This window comes from Aquarana catesbeiana, linkage group LG01 (genome assembly GCF_042186555.1).
Source record: "Aquarana catesbeiana isolate 2022-GZ linkage group LG01, ASM4218655v1, whole genome shotgun sequence".
Taxonomy (NCBI): domain Eukaryota; kingdom Metazoa; phylum Chordata; class Amphibia; order Anura; family Ranidae; genus Aquarana; species Aquarana catesbeiana.
The window spans coordinates 809,473,737-809,494,633 of NC_133324.1; the positions used below are offsets into that span (position 1 = coordinate 809,473,737).

A 20,897-nucleotide genomic window follows, 5' to 3' on the forward strand; every position below is an offset into this window, starting at 1 on the left:
CAACAATACAGTGCTCCCTGCATTCCTGCCACTTCTGAAATGTGTCCTGGGAGTCTTCTTTTCACAGAGTGTCAAGCACCTACTATTTGTGTTGCATCTCGCAATGGTGTCAAAATGGCTACCTTTGAGCTGGATCTGCAACTCACTGCAGCATCGCTGTAAACTTGCCAAATCACATCAAACGTTTCTTTGGCAGATTTGCCCAGTTTCACGCAAAATTTCATGTTTGTTTTAACTTGCTGTCCATTATGAAATAGCAGCTGTGGTAACGCACGTGGTCAGAATAGCACCAGTTGCACAGCTCCTGATGTAAACAGGACGATGTCTTTTGGCACACTGACCTATGAAGGTTGGTGCTCCTTGTGACTGTGTTCAGCCTTGTGCTGCCATCTGTTGGCGTGTTACAAAAACTAGTCTAAACTTTTTGATACCACTCGTATGCATACCGCCCTAAATGCGCCTACTACTTGGTACATCATCCAGCTGCCACGTGTTTTTAGGCTGTCATAGATTTTGACAGGCTGCTGACAGTGTGGTTGCGTGATGCACCTTTCCTCCAAGATGCCTGAAGGATCCAGGATTTGATGCCCACAGGCCAAACCACCTGTGTGCAAGAGGCTAAGTACAGTACAAATGCGTGTTTCAATAGCTTGGCCCCATAAATACAGCCATCAAAGTTAAGTACCTGACCTGTTCTGCTAATGCTCAGCAAATGCCCCTGATGCAGAAATACAGGACTCGACCAAAACCAACTGACGATGCTACTCTTTGCAAATACAAATATGGAATATGCAAGTTGTGCAAACATGAATCACTAATACTTTGCATGTCTATAATTCTGTTGCATGCACTGCTCAATGATAATTGTTTCACTATACCAACCATTTAGCTGGGTGAACCTAGGAGCTTTGTCCCTGAACTGGAGCGGAAATGTTAAAACTGTAACATGTTTGTTAATGATTTTGGTTTTTACCATTTCTCACCTAGGTGCCTGAAGATTCTCACCTCTCTAGTTGTCACGGTGGTGATGAAATCTTTGCACCCAACTTTACAGCTCCTCTCCCTGGCTCATACAAATACAACAAGAGGTGTCAGATCTGGTACCCTCAGATTTATCAAATGGGGTACTTAAGATAAAAAGCTGGTGGATGTTTTAGCCCAACAGCATCCACCCGTAATGAAAATGAACTAACCCATGAGCTTCTTGAGAATAAAACCTTCAGTATGCCTAGGTTTGTGTATGTTGGGCAACACTTCTAGAGCTCCTTGACTTCCGGTGGTGCAATTAAACTGTATTTTTCTACATTTAGAAACCTTTAACAAATTGAGCACATTAGCCTGCATTCATCTGCAGCAAAAATCTATCAGCAAGTGAACAGGAATGATTTTCTGTCCATAATCGGCAATTAATAGATCAGGGCCAATACTACTCACAAGTATTTGTGACCACAGTAAAAGATCTGTTCTTGTTAGGACACAGTCTTAGACATTCTACACTGCTTTTATTAACGCAAGTTCTAGAAACGGATTTAGTATTGCCTTTTCCTCCCCTCTTATTTTTGCTGTTTTCAGCTGTTATTTTTCTAAATTGGATTTGAGATGAGGAATGAGTGCTATGCTTCCCTCTCCAATCCTCTGCTGATCTGACAATAATACTAGATGCTTCACTCACATGTCTGCATATGCTGCATCTCCACTAGAAAAAGAAGCCTTGAGCAGCTTCTAAATGTGCTTATTGTTTTAGTTTTCCATTGGAATGCCATACAAACAGCTACTTTATTATGAATAAAGTGCCCTTTGAAACAAAGCTTCATATTCACTATGTGGCCAAGATTACACAGCCTACTCGATGCCTGGTTAGACTTTCAGGCTGGATTAATGTGTCCTGCCCACCGCCTCAAAGCCTCTGATTAGTTTCCACTCTAATTCATCGAGAGCGGCACGAGAAACACAAAGAGGTGAACATGGCTGATGCCCTTTCATCTCTCATCTCGTCGTGAGCCTCTTGTCTTAAATGACAGTACCAGGCGGGCACCGCAGTTGCACATCAAGTGCATGGCCCATGCACCCCCCCTTCAACTTCACTCTAAGATTGGTTGCAGATTCAGGGAAAGCCAGTGATGTTACCTTGCTGACCTTGCTGCTTGTGGTGTCCTGCAGCTTTTGCATAATTCCTTTGTTGGCTTCAGTTGCTGGGAAAAGAAGTAGGTCACTCCAGATTTTATTCTTTAATATAGCAAAATCCTAACTTGGCAAGAAGTCATGTGGTGTGTGTGTGTGTGGTTTCTTCTTCCTTTTTTTTTTTTTTTTTTTTTTTTATTGGGTAGTCTTCTACTCATAGCTATGCCATAGCCTTTAAGCAGGGTAATAGATAAATGCCATTTAGTACTATTACATTAGTTATTAGGTAAATCCCTCCAGGACTTTATTGCATGCATCGACCCCCATTCCTTTCTCTGCAGTGTTCAATTATTTAAGCTCACTCTAACATTTACAAGAAATATTTCTACTCCACAGATTTGTACATGTATGTCTTGCACTGTTTAAAACTTTAAAATGTGAATGGGGCATATTTATAAAGCAATGAATGTGACTTCCACCAAACAGTCACTGGTGGTGAACCAATCACTGCCATTTAAACCACATACACAAGAGATTTGACTGCAGTCAGTGTTTGATAAATGTCAAGATGCACTGCTTTATAAATATGCCCCTAAAGCTTGGGTCGGGTGCCTTAAATTTGTTTCCTCGGTAGCTCAAATATTAGCAAGCATGTTGTCACTATGTATGCGTTAACTATATTTAATATCTTATTAGGTAAAGCATTACAAATAGCACCTAGTGATAAGCGCCCCTCGTTTCTAAGTAGATTTTTTTTTTTTTTTTTTTGGCATTTCAGTTTTTGTGTATTTCATATTATTATGCTTTGATTCAGTGGCGGCCCGGCCCCTAATCTACATGCGGGGCACCGGAAGCATGGATTTCAATGGGGTGTTGTTTTTTTTGGTTTTTTTTGAAGAACGTTTAGAGCCTGAAGCTCTATTTGGCTTCAAAAAAGGGTGGGCTTGGGGCACAGAGCACTGTGCCCCGAGCCCACCTAGTTGTGTGACAATAATGAATTAATATTCACTATTGTCTTCCTGATTCTCCTCCTGATCAATCAGGACGTGGGTACTGAATCCCGTCACCCGATTGGCCGAGAGAAGCGATTCCATTGGCCCCCTAGGAGGAGGGGGGAGGAGACGCACGTCAGAAGCTGCCGTGATGCCGAGGAGGAGGGGGAGACTCTGAGGAAGCTGTCGCCCACTGCCCATGACTTAGATGGGGTAAGTGTGGGGCTGGTGACCGGGCGGGGGGGGGTGTCTGTGGGGTGCATTGTTTTTCGCCCCCCCAAAAATCAATACCACCAGCCGCCACTGCTTTTGGTTGCTCTGCGCTTGTCTGATAAAGGACCAGCCCCGCACAGTATAAAGACATATTGTACAGTCATCTGATGTGTTGCTTAGTGTCTGTTGCATGGGAGGAAAAAGCACAGTAAATTCACAATTCACAAATGAATACAGTGAGAAATCCGAGTGCTTGAGGCATTTTACACCCTCAGATGTTGCTTTTCTAGGCTCATTATGTTTTAACAGTTCTATCAGTTCTGTGGATCAGATTAAATCTATCCTGTTCTATAATGCACCATAGATTTGATAAAGCATGCAAGGTCTTAATAAAAGTAGTTGGAGGTTTAGTAATAGTAAAATTTTAGTAAAAGTAGTAGCAAAATAAATCTTTGATTATCTGAATCTACTTTAGAGATTCCTCCTTGAAGTTAATGGCTGGGGCCATTTTGGCATGCACTAACTGCTGATTAATGAGGAACAATTAGATATAAGTCTCAAGTCAGGGCTACAGACAAACCCGGTTTGTAAAAAAATCCAATGTTCTAATCATTCTCTGCATAGTACAAAATTAGGTTTCAGTAGAGGTTCACTTTAAACATCCTGTATTTTTTAAAGCTAGACTAAAAAAAAAAAAAATAATAATAATAAAGCCACGTGTTTCCTGCAGAGAGGTTACACTAGCAGTTTTAATCCAGGCATTTTTGTACAGTGCCAGTCCACCTCACTATTCTTGGTAACCTGGATACGCAACTGAGGTGCTGATGCACCCATTTTTTAAGCTCAGTTGCATTTACTTTGGGGATGTTGAATTAAAATTCACGGAGGTCCGATACGTAAAATTTCCTTCCAGCCGAGGTCCGAAAGGAATTGCTGATTTGTGCAATGACTCGTTCACATCACAGCCCTTCCTCTGAAATCACAATCTTGTTTTACATTAGTGTCCTCAGTCCCCCTTTACATCACAGTTTTCCCTTGACAGTGGTGTCCCCTGTCCATTGTGACAGCAGGTCAGGCACCCTCTCCCTGCACCTGCTGTCACAATTTAAAAAATGTGGACATGCAGGGCTCCGCCCACCTGGCTGTGTCATTCATTCACACAAGTTCTGTGAATGGAAGAGCTACGAGTACTGACAGCCTTTGAGGCTGATGGCTTGTAGATTCCAATGAACTACCAGGGTACTGTTGTGTGATCTAGGTAGTTGATTCTTCCTATCATTGTGTAACTGCCTGTCTGTACGAAGTACAGTCAGACAAATACACAGACTTTCTGCAAGAGCGTGAAATTGTACCCACTATTTGCTGATCACAGGTGCAATGCTTTTCAGGCTCCGAGTAAAAAAAAACAACAAATGCACTTTTTTTTTTTTTTTTTTTATATATATAAAGGTGAACTCTTTTAACCAGCGAAACCAGCAAGCTACTCATTCACTCCCCTGTTATTTCTCACCTTGACTATTGCTATCCCCCCTTCAATCTATCATGAATACTGTTGCCAGATTTGTCTACCTTACTGACTGTCCAGTGTCTGCCACCCCTCTCTGCCACCCCTCTCTGCCAATCCCTCCACTGCCTTCCGATTGCCCAATTAATTAAATTCAAAATATGAACATCATACAAAAGTCCTTTACAACTTTGTCCCAGCTACATCACCAGTCTTGCCTTAATATTTCACCCAAACCCTCCTCTCCTGCCTCTTCCCAGGACCTCTTGCTGCCTTTTCCTTCCATGGGTACATCCAGGACTTCACCAGAGCCTCTCCCACCCTCTGGAACTCCCTACCCCAGTCTGTCTGTCTCCTGTGCTGTCCACTTTTAGCCAACCCCTGAAAACATCTCTTTAGGGAAGCTGGTCTTGCCTCCACCTGCAAGCTGAACTTTACTTCCTCCATCCGCTCATCCCTCTCAGTTAAAGGTCAACTATAGGCAAAAATGTTTTTTCCTTTTAGATAGAGTAAGGGAGCGTTTTTGCCATCTGTCCAATTGTGGAGATTTACCTTCACTTCCTGTCCCATAGCCAAACAGGAAGTGAGAGGAAATCCCTGCCAATGAATGGAATTCCTTGGGGACCCCCAGGTTACCAGAACTAGTGTCCCCATTGGAAGATTCTCCTCTATTACTGTTCTGGGGGTAATCCAAAATTTTGGAATTTTCCATTCCTTTACTTCCACTTTCAGTGATAAACAGTACAAATAGAGAGGGGGAATCTCCTAACAGGGTCACAAAATGCAATAAAAACTGACAGGTGTTCTAATCTCTCTCCACTCTATCCAAAATTTTAAAAAGCTTTTTACGTTTAGTTATACTTTAATACATTTGTACCCTTTGCCCATTATTATTGCTTTTTTTTTTTTTTTTTTTTTTTTTTTTATTGTAAGCTCTCATGAGCCGGGCTCTCCTAGCCCTGTATTTTTAATTGGCTCCTGTGTTTTATTTTTTGTAACTGTACTATCTTACTCTATATTCTAAAGTGCTGAGCAATAGTGCTATAAAAATCCTATATAATAATAATGTGTCTTGTGCATAAAAGTAGCTCAGTATTTGTTACTTTATAACTGGACTTTGTAAGTACAATGTTTCACTTTTCCCATGTCTGAGAATGTCAGTATTTATTCATTTATTTGTATTCTTCTATCAACAGCTACAACTACTGCCACGAGCAGCATCAAGACTGATGAAGTTCCAGCAAAGTGCATGAGACAGAATGGCGTTGGTCTTGCTCAGCCAGCTAAAGTTACACTGTCTAGAGTGCGAGCTCAGTCGCTGAAAACTGCCCAGACAGGTGGGTTATCCAGAAACGTAGGAAAGCTCAGGGGGACAACCAACTGTCTTTCTTATCTTTTGGTAGCAGAGCAAATTCATACACTTTTCCCATATGCATGTTGCAGCATGACATCTACTACACATTTGTCACATGATATAGCTGTACTAATACAACCCTTGTGTGCTGTAGATGAACACATTACTATGCATGCTCGCTGCTATAAAGCAAAACTTGTGTATGATGATGATTATTCTTCATATGCTTCAAATGTGGATTACAAATAGAAGTCCATGGATGCTTGTTCCATGGAGTTAATATTAATAGTTGGGGAAGCTGTCATGTAATATTTCACAAATGTTTTTATTGTAGCTAAGAGAATGTTTAAGATTGGCCATACATTATACAATTTCCTTTATAATTTACCAAAAGCATATAATATGATGTAAAAACTTAGCACTTTCAATTGGTATGCCATCAGGCAGGTCATTGCCCTGCATAGTTGAAGGTAAATCTAAAGGAACTTGAATAAGAAATTTTGTATGGCCAGCTTAGGTCCTTGTGAGTGGTTGATAAACCATGGCTTTAATTGTTTAAAAAAAGTCTCAAATCATTTTGCCTGGATTTGATTTACTGTGAGGCCTGAGGTTCCTTTTTTATTAGGAATGTTTGCACTATCAGGGCAGTTTGAGTAATAAACCACCTTTTTAAAGTGGTTGAAAACCACAGCAAAAAAAGCTTACCCCTCAAAGTTAAGAGCATAATGTGCTAGTATGCATTGCACACTAGCACATTATGAAAGACTTGCCCTAAAACAAAGCCCTCCAGTGGCGTGCTGTCACTGCTAACGGAGATTCCATCTTCACCCGGTCATCCTTTCAGGTTCCCAGGCTCAGGTCTCTAGATGGACTAGCTGTGATGTCACTTCCGCGCATTCATGTGGCAGTCACGGCTGTGGAACAGCTCGCTCAATAGATGGCATGCCGTCCACTGAGTGCAGTACATATGTGTCAGTGATGTCACTGGCTGCTACATAAAAAAAAAAAAATTGTGCTTGTTTATGATATATTTACTGTACCTACCGGTGTAAGCCTTATTCTAGGCTTACCTGTACGTATAAATAAGAGGACCTTAACCGCTTGCCTACATTATACTGCGGCAGATTGGCACGTTCACGCGAGCCGTCGTAGCTGTACGTTGACCCTTTAAGCAGGGATAGCAGGTGCGCCCACTGTAACGCAAACAATCTGCGCTAACCCCAGTTAATAAATGAAATGTGAAGTGATCAAAAAATAGTGAATTATCAAAAAAAGGTATGTAAAAAAGAGTATATATAAAAAATTATATTGTGCTTCCTTCTCTTTCTTTGCAAAAAAAGAAAGAAATAGGGAAAATGGTAAATGATCCTGAACAAAATAAATTTTCGTGAACAAAAAAAGAGACTAATAGTGCTGCAACCCAAAAAACCCTGGAATATTCAGTTTTAACAAATGGTAAATGCACTCAGGTGCGCTACTATTATCAGACAAAATTTGGTTGAAAATACCCCTTAAACCTAGGTGTGCATATTTATAAATGGACAGAATATGTATCAATAAAGTGCACTGCATAAGAAACAATGTATAGATTGGTGAAGTGCAGTCCGCTTAGGAAGGAAAGTCCTATGGGCTCAATATAAAATCCATTATTTTTCAGAGGTAGAATTTCATCTTCTCTGTGTAAAGCATATAAAACTTCTATACAAAAAGAGTAAAGAGGGGCCGCTTACCAGACGTAGAGGACCCCTATTACGGGGATCTTACAGGCTCAGATTAACAGATCCCGACAGTAACAGCTGATTGAGTTTCCGTCCTCAGACATCCATCCACCCTGAGGATTACACTGCCGCTTGGGATGACCGTACAACGCGCTTCTGTAGGCTGGGACAGCTGATCGATTTGAACACAGGCTGCCTTGCGCTTTCCGCGGGCACTGTGAAATCTGGATGGTAAAACTTGCCTCCGTGGGTTCGCTCACAAGTTTAAGGGAGAGATGGTAAAAAATAGAAGGTCCTCCATAGTGTAGTAAGGTAAAACAACACTTTAATAAAAACAATGAGTGGCTGACAACAGAAAAAGTTTTAGCAGAAAATCAGTACACGGTTCTAACCAGCTCCGCTGCAATAAAGCCAGCCAGTTGATGTGTGGTGACGTCAGATCCCTTGGCTCCGCCCTACGCTGCGTTTCTCCATATGAGGCTTCGACTGGGAAAGGAGACTGGGGCCGGACGTCACCCACCACACTTTATAAGCATGTCAGTAGGCGTGGTGACACCCGAAACATGATTGGGATAATACCTCACTCAGTTCACGGTGTGACCAAAAAACTGATTTTTAAAAAACAATTAAACTTTTCTTTTTATAAGTCAGTTATATTGCTAAACATGGCGACTATACATGTATTTATAATGAGATTTAAAACGCCTATTTAAAAAAAAAATGTATATTTATACAAATGCATGTAAAATAAAAAAAAAAAAAAAAAAAAAAAAATATTTTGGTTACAATTTAATTAATGGCAAACATATTGGGATGAAAAAAAAACAAACAACTGACTCATATATAGAAGTGAACCAGCCTGCCCGTGTTCTGAGAATTGTGTTATATCATCCCGGCCTATCCCTAGTTTGAAGGGGGGAAGACTTTGAGGGCAACAGGAGGATGTGCTGTAAATACTACTTATATAATACCCGCGACCAAACAAAGTGATATAGCAACCTTCCACCAATATATATGACTGGACTCTGTCATCTATGAGAGACCAAAAATGGTGTATAGAAAAAATTCTCGACCTACATCATATATGTGCTCATACTGAAGAGGAGGGAACAAAGTTAACTATTATCAATGTAACAGTTTATGTCCCATTCAGTGTTAAGGCCTAGAGGGCTGTAACACTGCATGTCAAATATCCAGCGAGTCTCACGGTGTGAAATATGGCGTTTCAAATTACTGCCCCTCCAAAGTGGGTACATTTTTCGATGGCCATGACTTTCAGCAGTGAAGTGTCACGATTGTGAAACTGGCGGAAATGCCATGCAAGACTATGTCCTATAAACCCCCTACGTATATTGGACAAATGTTCATCAATCCGGATTCTAAGCGCACGGGTGGTCCTACCGATATATTGAAACCCGCATGGGCAACTAAGGAGGTAAATCACCCCCACGGTACCGCGTGTGATGAACTCCTTAACAGAATAGACTTTAGAAGTGAAGGATGAAAAGGTGGAACGTTTGATAGTTTGGGATGACCTGCATACCGCACATTTTTTACAAGGAAAAAACCTTTTAGGTTACCAAACATTTGTATTCTAGGGGGTGGGTCAATGACACTAGGCGCCAGAAGATCTTTGAGGTTTTGATTCCTTCTGTACAGAGCACTAGGCCAATCCGGAAGTGCAGGTCCTAACACCTGGTCACACTTCAGGGTCTGCCAATGCTTCCGGATGATTTTATTCACCCACCAGTACTGTGAAGAAAAGGTGGTCAAGAAAGACCACTCCAAATCTTTATTTTTCTTCCCGCCTTTATTTCTAGGGACCAATAGAGTTTGTCTATCTAGAAGGGCAACTTCCTGTAAGTCCCTATCCAGTGAGGAGGGCTGGTAGCTCTTCTCTATAAAACGATTTTTGAGAATGTTAGCTTGGGTTTGAATATCTTCTGGGTGGGAACAAATCCTTCTAATGCGTTGGAATTGTCCCTTTGGAATGGCCTTGAGCCACTTCGGGTGATGTCTACTGTCCAATGGGATATACCCATTACGGTCAATATTTTTAAAAAAGGTTTTTGTAAGGAGGGAACCGTGTTCTTTGAAAATAACTAGATCTAAAAAGTTAACCGAAGTGGAACTATATTCATAGGTAAATTTGATTCACCAATCATTGGTGTTCAATTGGGTCATAAACGAATGGAGGGATTCTTCATCCCCTTTCCACATAAAGAAGGCATCGTCTATATACCGACGCCAGAAAAGGAGGCGGGGTTCCTCTTGGGAAAAGAGTTTGTCATTTTCCCATAAAGCGATGAACAATCCTGCTAAACTGGGGGCAAATTTGGCCCCCATAGCAACTCCAGTGCTCTGGAGGTAAAAAAAAGCCCTCCATAGTAAAAATAGTTATGTTCCATGGCAAATTTAAGTAGTTTCATAACAAACTATAGTGGAGGTATCAAATGAAGGCTCTTTTTTGAGAAAAAATTCTGCTGCCTGATATCCTAATTGATGCGCGCCCACTGCACTGCGGGGAAACCGATGTGCGTGGTTGCGATGACCGCCAGCCACAAGCGATTGCGGGCATGAGAGCCAGAATGGGGGTGTGTGGGTGTGGGTGTGACACACAAATCCTTGTTCTGTGAGGAGAGACAGATCGTTTGTTCCCACTAGCTAGGAACAACAATCTGTCTTCTCCTCTAGTCAGTTCCTTCCCCCTACAGTTGGAATCACTCCCTAGGGAACACAGTTAAGCCCTTGATCGCCCCCTAGTGTTAACCCCTTCCCTGCCAGTGACATTTACACAGTAATCGATGCATTTTTATAGCACTGATTGCTGTATAAATGTCAATGGTCCCAAAAATGTGTCAAGTGTCCGATCTGTCCGCCACAATGTCGCAGTCCCGATAAAAATCTCAGATCACCACCATTACTAGTAAAAAAAACAAATGCCATAAAAATGCCATAAATCTTTCCCATAGTTTGGTTCGCGCAAAAGTTATAGCGTCTACAATCAATATAGGCTTGTTGCATATTTTATTACCAAAAATATGTAGAAAAATATATATTGACCAAAACTGATGAAAAAATTAGATTTTTTAAAAACATTTTTGAGGATATTTATTATAGCAAAAAGTAAAAAATATATACTTTTTTTTTTCAAAATTGTCAATTTTTTTGTTTATAGTGCAAAAAAATAACCGCAGTGGTTATCAAATACCTCCAAAAGAAAGCTCTATTTGTGGGAAAAAAAAGGACGTCAATTTTGTTTGGGTACAGCGTTGCACAACCGCGCAATTATCAGTTAAAGCGATGCAGTGCCGTATCGCAAAAAATGACCCGGTCAGTAAGGGGGTAAATTCTTCCGGGGCTGAAGTGGTTAAAGAGGTAAAGTCAAAAAGGGTTTACCCTATATAAAACAAAATGTTATACTTGCCCTGCTCTATGCAAGGGTATTGCACAATGCAGCCCAGAACCTCTTCTTCTAGGATCCCCTGCTGGCTCTTCTGGAGTGTATGTGCAGACGTGTTCCTGAGCCGGCTCCTCCCCGCTCCCTCCTTATTGGATTTTGATGAAAAGGGCAGGAGCCAATGGCTCCTGCTGCTCTCAGCCATGCTGTGAAGTTTTTTTTTTTTTTTTTTTGTTTGTTTTTTTTAAACCTTAAAGCGGTAGTAAAACGCCACTGAAATAAAAAAATTAGTTGGGGGCCCCCCCTGCAGGGTTAAGTCATAATGAACTAGTATGCACTGCATACTAGTAGATGGTGCTGCCATCTTCACCCAGTGTTCCTTCCTGGTTCACAGGCTCCAGCTGTATGAACGGCCAAAGCTGCGGTGATGTTACTCCCGCGCGGGCACCCTCTGTTCAGGAACGGGTATGCTGTCACCTCAGAGTACATTTTCCTCTGCACGTGGTGTGAATCCTACCTAAAGTGATCATATAATTAAATGCTCATAATAAAGTGATTGTAAAGGCAGAAGGTTTTTTTTCTTAATGCATTCTTTGCGTTAAGATAAAAAAAAAAACTTCTGTGTGCAGCAGCCTCCCTAATGCTTAGCTGAGCCCCATCTCGAGCCAGCCATGTTACACGAGAGACTTGGCTGTCCGTGAATCTCCCTTCTCATTGGCTGAGACAGCCGTGAAGCGCCATTGGCTTCCACTGCCGTCAATCAAAGCCAGTGAGCCAAAGAGAGAGAGAGGGGCGGCTCCATGTCTGAATGGACAAGGAGCTCGGCTTGGGTGCCCCCATAGCAAGCTGCACACCAGGAGCGCCGACGAGGAGTATCTGGGCTGCTCTGTGCAAAACCAACTGCGCAGAGCAGGTATGACGCGTGTTTTTTTTTTTTTTTTTAACAGATTCCCCTATAAAGTGCTTGTGAAATCTTTGCATGAATCATGAACATAAAGATATAAATATTCTTTTGTACTTGGGTGTTGCCAGTAATTGACAATTTTCTGCTTAAAACCAGAGAATGTTTCATCACAGGGCTAAGTGTGTAATTTCAGGTTGCCACACCTTTAAACCACTTTTTCAAAGTGTATGACAACAACAGTTTTCCTTAATGGAAAAGATGCTTCAACTAGGTCTGTGACTACATAAATTTTATACTACAGCAACATTGTCAACCCGTGGAGAGGTTAGTGTGAAGCCTAGTAAACACTTCATGGTTTTTTGTTTTTTGTTTTTTTTTTTTTTTCCGTTTAACCGAGCGGGCTGAATGAAAAACTTAACAAAACTTGGTCAGCACTCTCAGTAATTGCCTGAGAGTGCTGATAGGGAGTCAGTCGCCAGACCTTTTTTGGTCATACCCCTTCAACAGAAGCCAGCCAAATGGCTGACTTCTGTCGGACCAGCTGCAGTACACACAGGCAGAATGTCAGACAGTTTAAATTGAATGGTCTAACATTTGACCCATGTGTACAGGCTTTAGATTAACTTGTAGATTTAGATTTGACAAATCTGAACTCCAGCAGTTACAGAAACTTTTCTTTTCCTTTTGGGATAAAAGTTTTACATGTTGACCATTGTAAGCACCCCTGTCAGTGTTAAATGGCTTGTCTCAACCTTCTGACTGCCACTTTTGCTGGACACCTTGGTCTGCAAAGTGTAACTTTATTAAAAGAAGAAAAAAATGTTGCGCAAGCTGGTTTTTTATTTTAAAAAAAAGACCTATGGGGGTAATTTATTGAAACTGGAGCAAACAGAATTTTGAGTAGCAGTGCATAGTAACCAATCAGCTTCTATCTTCAGGTTGTTCAACTTTGAAAATGAATGATAGAAGCTGATTGGTTACCATGCACATCTGCACCAGTTCTGTCTGCTCCTGTCTTAGTAAATTCCGCATGCTCAAGTCGGGAGTGATGTCTTCTCTTTCTGACTAATCAAATCGGCCAAAGATCGGAACCTAGAAGATGGCTGGGTGAAGATGTCATTGGCCAGTGGAGTACTCCAGAATACTGCATCATTGAAGCAGAGGTGAGTATGGTTTCCAATTTATCAGAAGCTCAAAGATAACAGGCTTACTGGACAGATCACCAAGTAAAAGGGAATCAAGTGTCTAGAAAAAGATGATAAATGCAGCCACCAAATGTGTGTACTTTGAAGAAGTAACTCCATCCCAGACTTTCTTTTGGATAGTAGGTATGGGTTGGGATCTTAGTTTTTCACTGCAGTTTGTGTTGGCATTGGAGGGTGGTATTTCAACTTTGAGTGGTCACAATAAGCAGTGTTACTCTTCAACACGTGCTGCCGGTTCTTTTTTGGCGTGAAAAAATGACTAAGTCCCCACCCTTTGTTCGTGAAAAACCTTCTAAGTACGAAAATCTTCCAAAAAAAGACTAAGTCCCCACTTTTTTGGGGTGAAAAAATGACTAAGTCCCCACTTTTCCCCCCAAGCTGGCCAACGACTAAAGCTGGGGGGACTTGCTCCGGGGGGGTGTCTCAGGGTCGGGGGAGACTGTGAAAAAAATTTGGGGGGGGGGTAGGGGGGTGGGGGCCCCCGCCAGGGACAGGTTTCTGGTCAGCTTGGCGCGACGAGGGGCCTACTTTGAGCACCTGTATCCGGGGACCCTCACGGTGAAAACCCCCCAAACTTGGCACAGTTGTACGGAAGACCCATGGCTACACGTGGAAGAAATTTCGGGTCCAGGGAACCTAAGGCCGGCTGGTACCGACTCCCCAAAGTTGACCACACACTTGTAGGGGAAGCGATGATCTACATGTGGTCCAAATTTGGGGTTCCTAACCCTTAAGGTTGCCCCGTAACCGTCTTCCAAAGACGGCACCCCTAGGACCGGAGGACCGGCTTCAAAGCGAACATTTCATACCGACCATGGGGCTCCAGGGGACCGTTTCCTATTTAGCGGTCACTCGCTACCCCCTCGGCCGTGGTGGCCACCATGGGTCGGTCAACTTTGGAGGACCCTATCTCCCCCATACTTTGAGCTAGAGACCCCAAATTTGGCAGGTCGCTACCGGTGGATTTTAGACACAAGGTCCGGATGGAACGACCCTCCTGCGAGCCAAGGTGTGGAAGTTTCTCTCCGATTGAACCCGGAATACCACCCCAGGAAAGAGGGGACTCATCTAAGGTCACTGGGCCCATAACCTGTCGTAGTGGTTCGGATCAAAATTCACCTAAGTCCCGCTGGGGAACTTTTCTTCCATAAAAACAACTAAGTCCAAACTTTTTGGATGACCGAGTACCCCTAATTTGGACCCCCTAAAAACGACTAAATTTCCCCGTTTTTCTCGCCAAGCTGGACCAATGTTGTAGGGCAGTCCCAGGGCTACACGTGGAAGAAATTTCAGGTCCAGGGAACCCAAGGCCGCCCGGTACCGACTCCCCAAAGTGGGCCCCTCGCGTCGGTTTGGCGCCTGGGAAAAGGGCGCATATATTGGGGCAACTTTGGCCTCCGGTTTCCGGGGATCCACCGAGTCAAATCCCCCCAAACTCGGCACACTTGTAGGGGAGCTCCACGGCTACACGTGGAAGAAATTTCGGGTCAAGGGACCCAAAGGCCAGCCGGTACCGGTTCCCCAAAGTAGCCCATTCGCTTAACATGGAAGTCTATGGGGAAATGAGGCGATTTTGGGGCTCTTTTCACTTATCGCTTAACCATTCGAAGACCGAATGTGCTAGGGGCACCAAACTTGCACCCCTTCTTCCCAGATAGCACAGCTACACCTCCAAAAAATTTGGCGGTTCGGGGGTGTTTTACCGGGGACTTACCGGGGCCACAATGTTGACCGTCTTCCCGGTACCGGTGCTCCCGGACCCTAGGTCACAAAATTACCAAACTTGGGGGTGTTGTAGATTCACTCTCTGGGTACCCCCACACCGATTTGGGGCCCGGTACCCCCACCGGAACCTTCCGGTAACCGGAAAATGCCACTTTGAAACGGTATAGCTCGGGCCCGTTTGACCGGGGAAAGCCCCGGTAGGGTTCAAAAGAATATTTCATCGCTTTCCAGTAGAATGAGACCCCCCTCGACTTTCGGGGGTCAATAGCCGCTTCACAGACCACGGGCAAAGATGCGCGCGGCGCTCTCCGGTGCTATGGGTCTTAAAAATACACCGACACCGGGAGGTTGTGGGGAAACACTTCAGGTACTCACTGGCCAAGTTTGGGGTCCAGGGAACCGATAGCGGCCCGCTGGCACCCCGAAAAGTGGAACCGAGAGAAACCGCGATTTAACATTGGAGTCTACGGGAAAGTCACTCAACTTTGGGGCCTCCTATTTCTTCGGCCTTTGGGGTTGGAAATGCCAAACTGGGCACACTTATAGGGGAGATGGTGCACTACATGTGGTCCAAATTTGGGGTTCCTAGACCCTACGGTTGGGCCGTAACCGTCTTCCAAAGATGGCACCCCTAGGGCGGAAAAACCGGTTCTGCTACCCGAGAATTTCGGACTTGGGCTCTGGCGGGTCCCGGTCGGAGCACTTTGAGGGCTCGTATCTCCAGCCCCCTTGGGTCTACGAACCCCAAATTTGGGGGTGCACACTCATGGGATCTAGGTCTACAACATATCCAAAAATTGGACCCCTAGCTCAAACGGTTCGGAAGTTTACTTTCTTGGAGCCAAAAAATCACTTGAGATTGAAAGTTAGGTTGACACAAAGGCTACAAGGTGATTTCCAGAAAAGTGATTTCGGCCGCCTTTGGTTCCAGAGACCCCAAATTTGGCCTGCACCTAGGGGGACTCTAGAAACCCCCAAGTACCAAGTTTGAAGTTCCTGTGACCTACGGTCCCGGAGATATTGACCGGTAAACCGAAAAATTCAGGCCGGCCATGGGGCACCAAGGGACCGTTTCCGATCTAGCGGTCACTTGCTACCCCCTCGGCCGCGGTGGCCACCATGGGTCGGTCAACTTTGGAGGACCCTATCTCCCCCATACTTTGAGCTAGAGACCCCAAATTTGGCAGGTCGCTACCGGTGGATTTTAGACACCAGATCCGGGTGGACCGACCCTCCTGCGAGCCACCGTGTGGAAGTTCTCTCCGATTGAACCCGGAATACCACCCCGGGAAAGAGGGGACTCATCTAAGGTCACTGGGCCCATAACCTGTCGGTAGTGGTTCGGACGAAAATTCGCCTAAGTCCCGCTGGTAACCGCAGCTTAAGTGCTGTGAGTCACCCTAATTGAAAGTGAGTACCAGGGCAAGGACTGTAATTATTTTTAAAATTAAAAAAACAAACTATAACTTTTTTAGGTCTTGTAGAGTTTTTATTGCAAACTTTGATCCTCTTGGGGAGATGTCTTAGTGTTCCTGTACGGTCACTGGACAGGAAGCAGGGGGACATAAACCACTAACCGAAAGCAGACATTTTGGCTGGAGTAACACTTTAATGTCCAGACCAAACATCTACAAGCCCTGTTAATGCACCTGCACATATTCTCCTCACTGCTTAGCTAGTCAGATGACATTGCTTTCCTAGCTTTGTATTTTCGTTTGTCACCTGCCTGCGTATGTCTGCTAGGCAACTGAACAGCTGTTAGGTATATGTGTGTGGGAACAGAGGAGTAGAGGCTGAATGTGTTGCCTTAAAGCAGATCAACAAATTAATTTAAAATATTCTAATGCCCCGTACACACGGTCGGATTTTCCGATGGAAAATGTCCGATCGGAGCGTGTTGTCGGAAATTCCGACCGTGTGTGGGCTCCATTCGACATTTTCCATCGGATTTTCCGACACACAAAGTTGGACAGCAGGAGATAAAATTTTCCGACAACAAAATCCGTTGTCGGAAATTCCGATCATGTGTACACAAATCCGACTGACAAAGTGCCACGCATGCTCAGAATAAATAGAGATGAAAGCTGTTGGCCACTGCCCCGTTTATAGTCCCGACGTACGTGTTTTACGTCACCACGTTCAGAACGATCGGATTTTCCGACAACTTTGTGTGACCGTGTGTATGCAAGACAAGTTTGAGCTAACATCCGTCGGAAAAAATCCTAGGATTTTGTTGTCGGAATGTCCGAACAAAGTCCGACCGTGTGTACGCCCTATATGAATGGCATCACCTTTTTTTTTTTCTTTTTTTTTTTCTTTTTTTAAATCTTTTATTGCATGCTTTAGCAAAACATACAGTTTTGCTATGAAAATCTATTTCCAGAGTGGAACACATGACCATAGAGGCCAGAAGGTATATGTATGGAAACCAACATGCCTGTATTACAGGAAGGTGTTGTAAAACCCTACAAATATATAGTGGGTATGCCCTCGATGCAGGTCAGACTTGTCACTCCTAAGTTTACCTCACGTTGGTGAAGCTCAGAGGAAGTGATGCTTATGCTGAAAGGACTAATTTTATGAAAAATTTTGTAGGAATCTAGTGACTCCAAAATGAAGAATCACAAAGCAGTTTCTACTGGCTTCTACTGAAAAGGGTCCTGAGGAAATAGGGTGACAATATATGTGGCATATTCCTGTGAGTATTGGAAATGGTTCCAATAATATCACGTTCTACAGAACTGCTTGTCTTTACGTTTCAGACTAGCCTTCAATTGTTGCAAGCTGTTGCTGTTTACCACTGCTATCCATTGCCCAATTGTTGGTGGTTCAGTATGTCTTCACTTTTGGGTAATGCACACCTTGGCAGCATTAGGAGAAGGAGGAGGGATATCTTTTATCTGTGCCTTGAGAACAGAGTAATGTGAAGTAAGAACACCCCTCGGGTGAGGATCCAAAGAAATATCTTTTACTTTGTAGATCAACCTGCTTTAAGGTCTACCTGAAAGGGGGCTTGACGAAATGATGTATGACATGGGTCAGTTTCCTGGCGACAAAGCCAGCATAGAGAAGAGACTGAGGAGAATTTCTTATGCAGAAGAGGGCGTCCTATACCAGGGTGTCAGCAGTTTGTATCCCACTTCTTGATATCTACTGGAAAGGGAGGCCTTATGAGAAAGTAGAGGACACAGTCCTCATGTTTATTTGTTGCGGTTCCTATTCAGGTCCTTTTCCTATTCCTATAATAAAGGACGGATGTAATCTGCAGGAAAGTTGTTCAACCGAATCTGTTTAAGTGAAAAAAAAAAAAATACTTGAATCTGTTGAACTAGAAACAAAATCCTGGCCTTCAGTTTTTGGAGACCTAAGAGGTGTGCGTCTTGAGAAACCCCCATACAATCTCGTCTTACCAAGACCGCTAAGGTAGTTCCTATCAAGTGTCAAGATTTAACTTTGTGCGGTAAAGATGAATTTTGCCATGGAAGGGTATGTAGTGGAAGCGGCATGGCATCACTTTTACTGTGTTTTGCATATTGCTTATTAAATACATTAGAAATGTAATACATTTTGTATTTTGAACCACCAAGACTAATTGTGAATTAATTTCCTATTGTCAGATTATCTTAAAGGAACCTTCGGCAACTGGTCTTCACGTGTAATGCAGCTAAAACAAGCATTGTATTGACAATTTGGCAAGGGTCAGGACTAGTTTTGAGTCACACTAAAATAGGAGAAGGCATTTTTTATTGGTCTATACAGGCCATTTGTTGGCTGCTAAACCTTAAAATTGTTGCTTATAATTTCACAGCATAGGATTAAAGTGTAACTGAAGGCTTATTTTTGGATAGAGTAAGGGAAGGTTTTATTTTGCCATACATGTCCCATTTTGGAGATTTTTCCTTCACTTCCTGTCCCACAGCTAAAAAAGGAAATCCCTCCAAAGTGACACACAGTATGTCACCAGAACTAGTGTCCCTACTGGAAGATTTCCCCTCTATTAACGTTCTGATGTCAACCCAAAGTTTAGGATTTTTTTATATGTGGGTTGCTACCTATTGCAGACCTGGGCATTCATTGAAAACACATGTAGAAACAAACAGTAGATCTAATTATCATGGCAGCTGAACATGTATGATAATATTGACTGCCCTAGTGTCTCTCTTGCTCAGAGAGGATGCCCATCATCAAAACCAATAGAGCTTTTTTCCACTCATTCATTGAAGGTGATCTTTTTATATATTTCTTCACATGCTTCATTTTGAAGTGTTCAAAGGTTGTGTGTCAGGCTTACTTTAAAACCCTACAATCTAATGCTGATTATTTTGCATGCTTTATATTGTAATCAATTTAACTTTTTTAGTTTCAGGTACAAAGAAAAGTCCTGTTTCAAACCAAGGTGTCTCAAAGTCTGGATCATCAGCGCTTTTATCAAAGCGGGCAGAGGGCAAGGCTGTGAATGGAGGTGAGAGAAGTAGGGTAGATGTATTTGTTTTTTTTTTTGTTTTTTTTTTGTTTTTTTTTTTGTTTTTTTTTTTTTGTTTTTTTTTTTTTGTATGCTGCATGGAAGAAGCCTTAAACTTTTTAGATTTCCCCTCCCAATATAAAAACATCAATTCTCAGTTTAATTTTCATTACATTTAACTTGTGCTGCAGTATCCAGAATCGTGTCTCCTATTTTTAACAGTGGTTCTCTATTCTGTATCTGATGATGTAACAAATTATAATTTTTTTTTTGCAAAAATTGCACTTCTGCGAGTAAGAAGTTCATTTGGTGATGTGTAATTGTTCAGTAATTTTCATCCTATAATGCTGTTAAGGCTGTGATAAATTATATTAGCACTATCTTGGGTACATGTGATGCTACTGTAGAAGGCCTTCCATTCTGTTCACACACATATAATTACTAAAAAGTGTAAGTAAGGCATTTCTGTTGAGCAGCATGTCCTGTTAACAGACAGAACTCAAATTAGACTACTGTGAGCGTTTTCCTTACTGTGGTGGAACATTGTAGGTTATATTGGGTACACCATGAGTTCCTGGGTGAAGGTCTAGCTTCACTATTACCCCCCTGAACAGTTTTTTTGCTTCATGCACACAGGTGTATGATTTTATGCACTGGATTTGCTGCCAGAAAAAAAGCCTCTAATCTCCCTTGCCCCCCCTCACTCGCATTTACAGTATCTCACAGAAGTGAGTACGTTTTTGTAAATATTTTATTATTTTTTAATGTGACAACACTGAAGGAATTATACTTTGCTACAATGTAAAGTAGTGCGTGTACAGTTTGTATAACAGTGTAAATTTGCCATCCCCTCAAAATAACTCAACACACACCCATAAATATGTTAACCGCTGGCAACAAAAGTGAGTACACCCCTAAGTGAAAATGTCCAAATTGGGCCCAATTAGCCGTTATTCATGCGACTCATTAGTGTTACAAGGTCTCAGGTTTGAATGGGGAACAGGTGTGTTAAATTTGGTATTATCGCTCTCACTCTCTCATACTGGTCACTGGAAGTTCAACATGACACCTCATGGCAAAGAACTCTCTGAGGATCTGAAAAAAAGAATTGCTGCTCTACATAAAGATGGCTTAAGCCAGGCATGTCTAAAGTCCGGCACGTGGTCCAGTTTTGAACGGCCCGCCTGGTTATTTGGATATATATATCTTTTGTGGCCCCCAATGATCTCCCAGCGCCGTGAAGGTGTGTGTTATACGCCAATAAATATGGTATATCCAAATAACACGCCAAAGCTCATC

At 42.7% G+C, this 20,897-nt stretch overlaps 1 protein-coding gene across 3 annotated transcripts in view; it reads left to right on the forward strand.

Annotated features, from left to right (window-relative positions):
• MTUS1 (microtubule associated scaffold protein 1) overlaps nt 1-20,897 on the forward strand; it is a 335,192-nt gene that overhangs the window by 150,694 nt on the left and 163,601 nt on the right. For 2 of the 3 annotated variants that reach the window (XM_073608006.1, XM_073607998.1), the window contains exons 4-5: nt 6,027-6,167; nt 19,497-19,598. In XM_073608006.1, coding sequence (XP_073464107.1) covers nt 6,027-6,167; nt 19,497-19,598 — 243 coding nt within the window. The remainder of the gene's footprint in view (nt 1-6,026; nt 6,168-19,496; nt 19,599-20,897) is intronic. The other variant, XM_073608014.1, reaches the window with a different exon arrangement.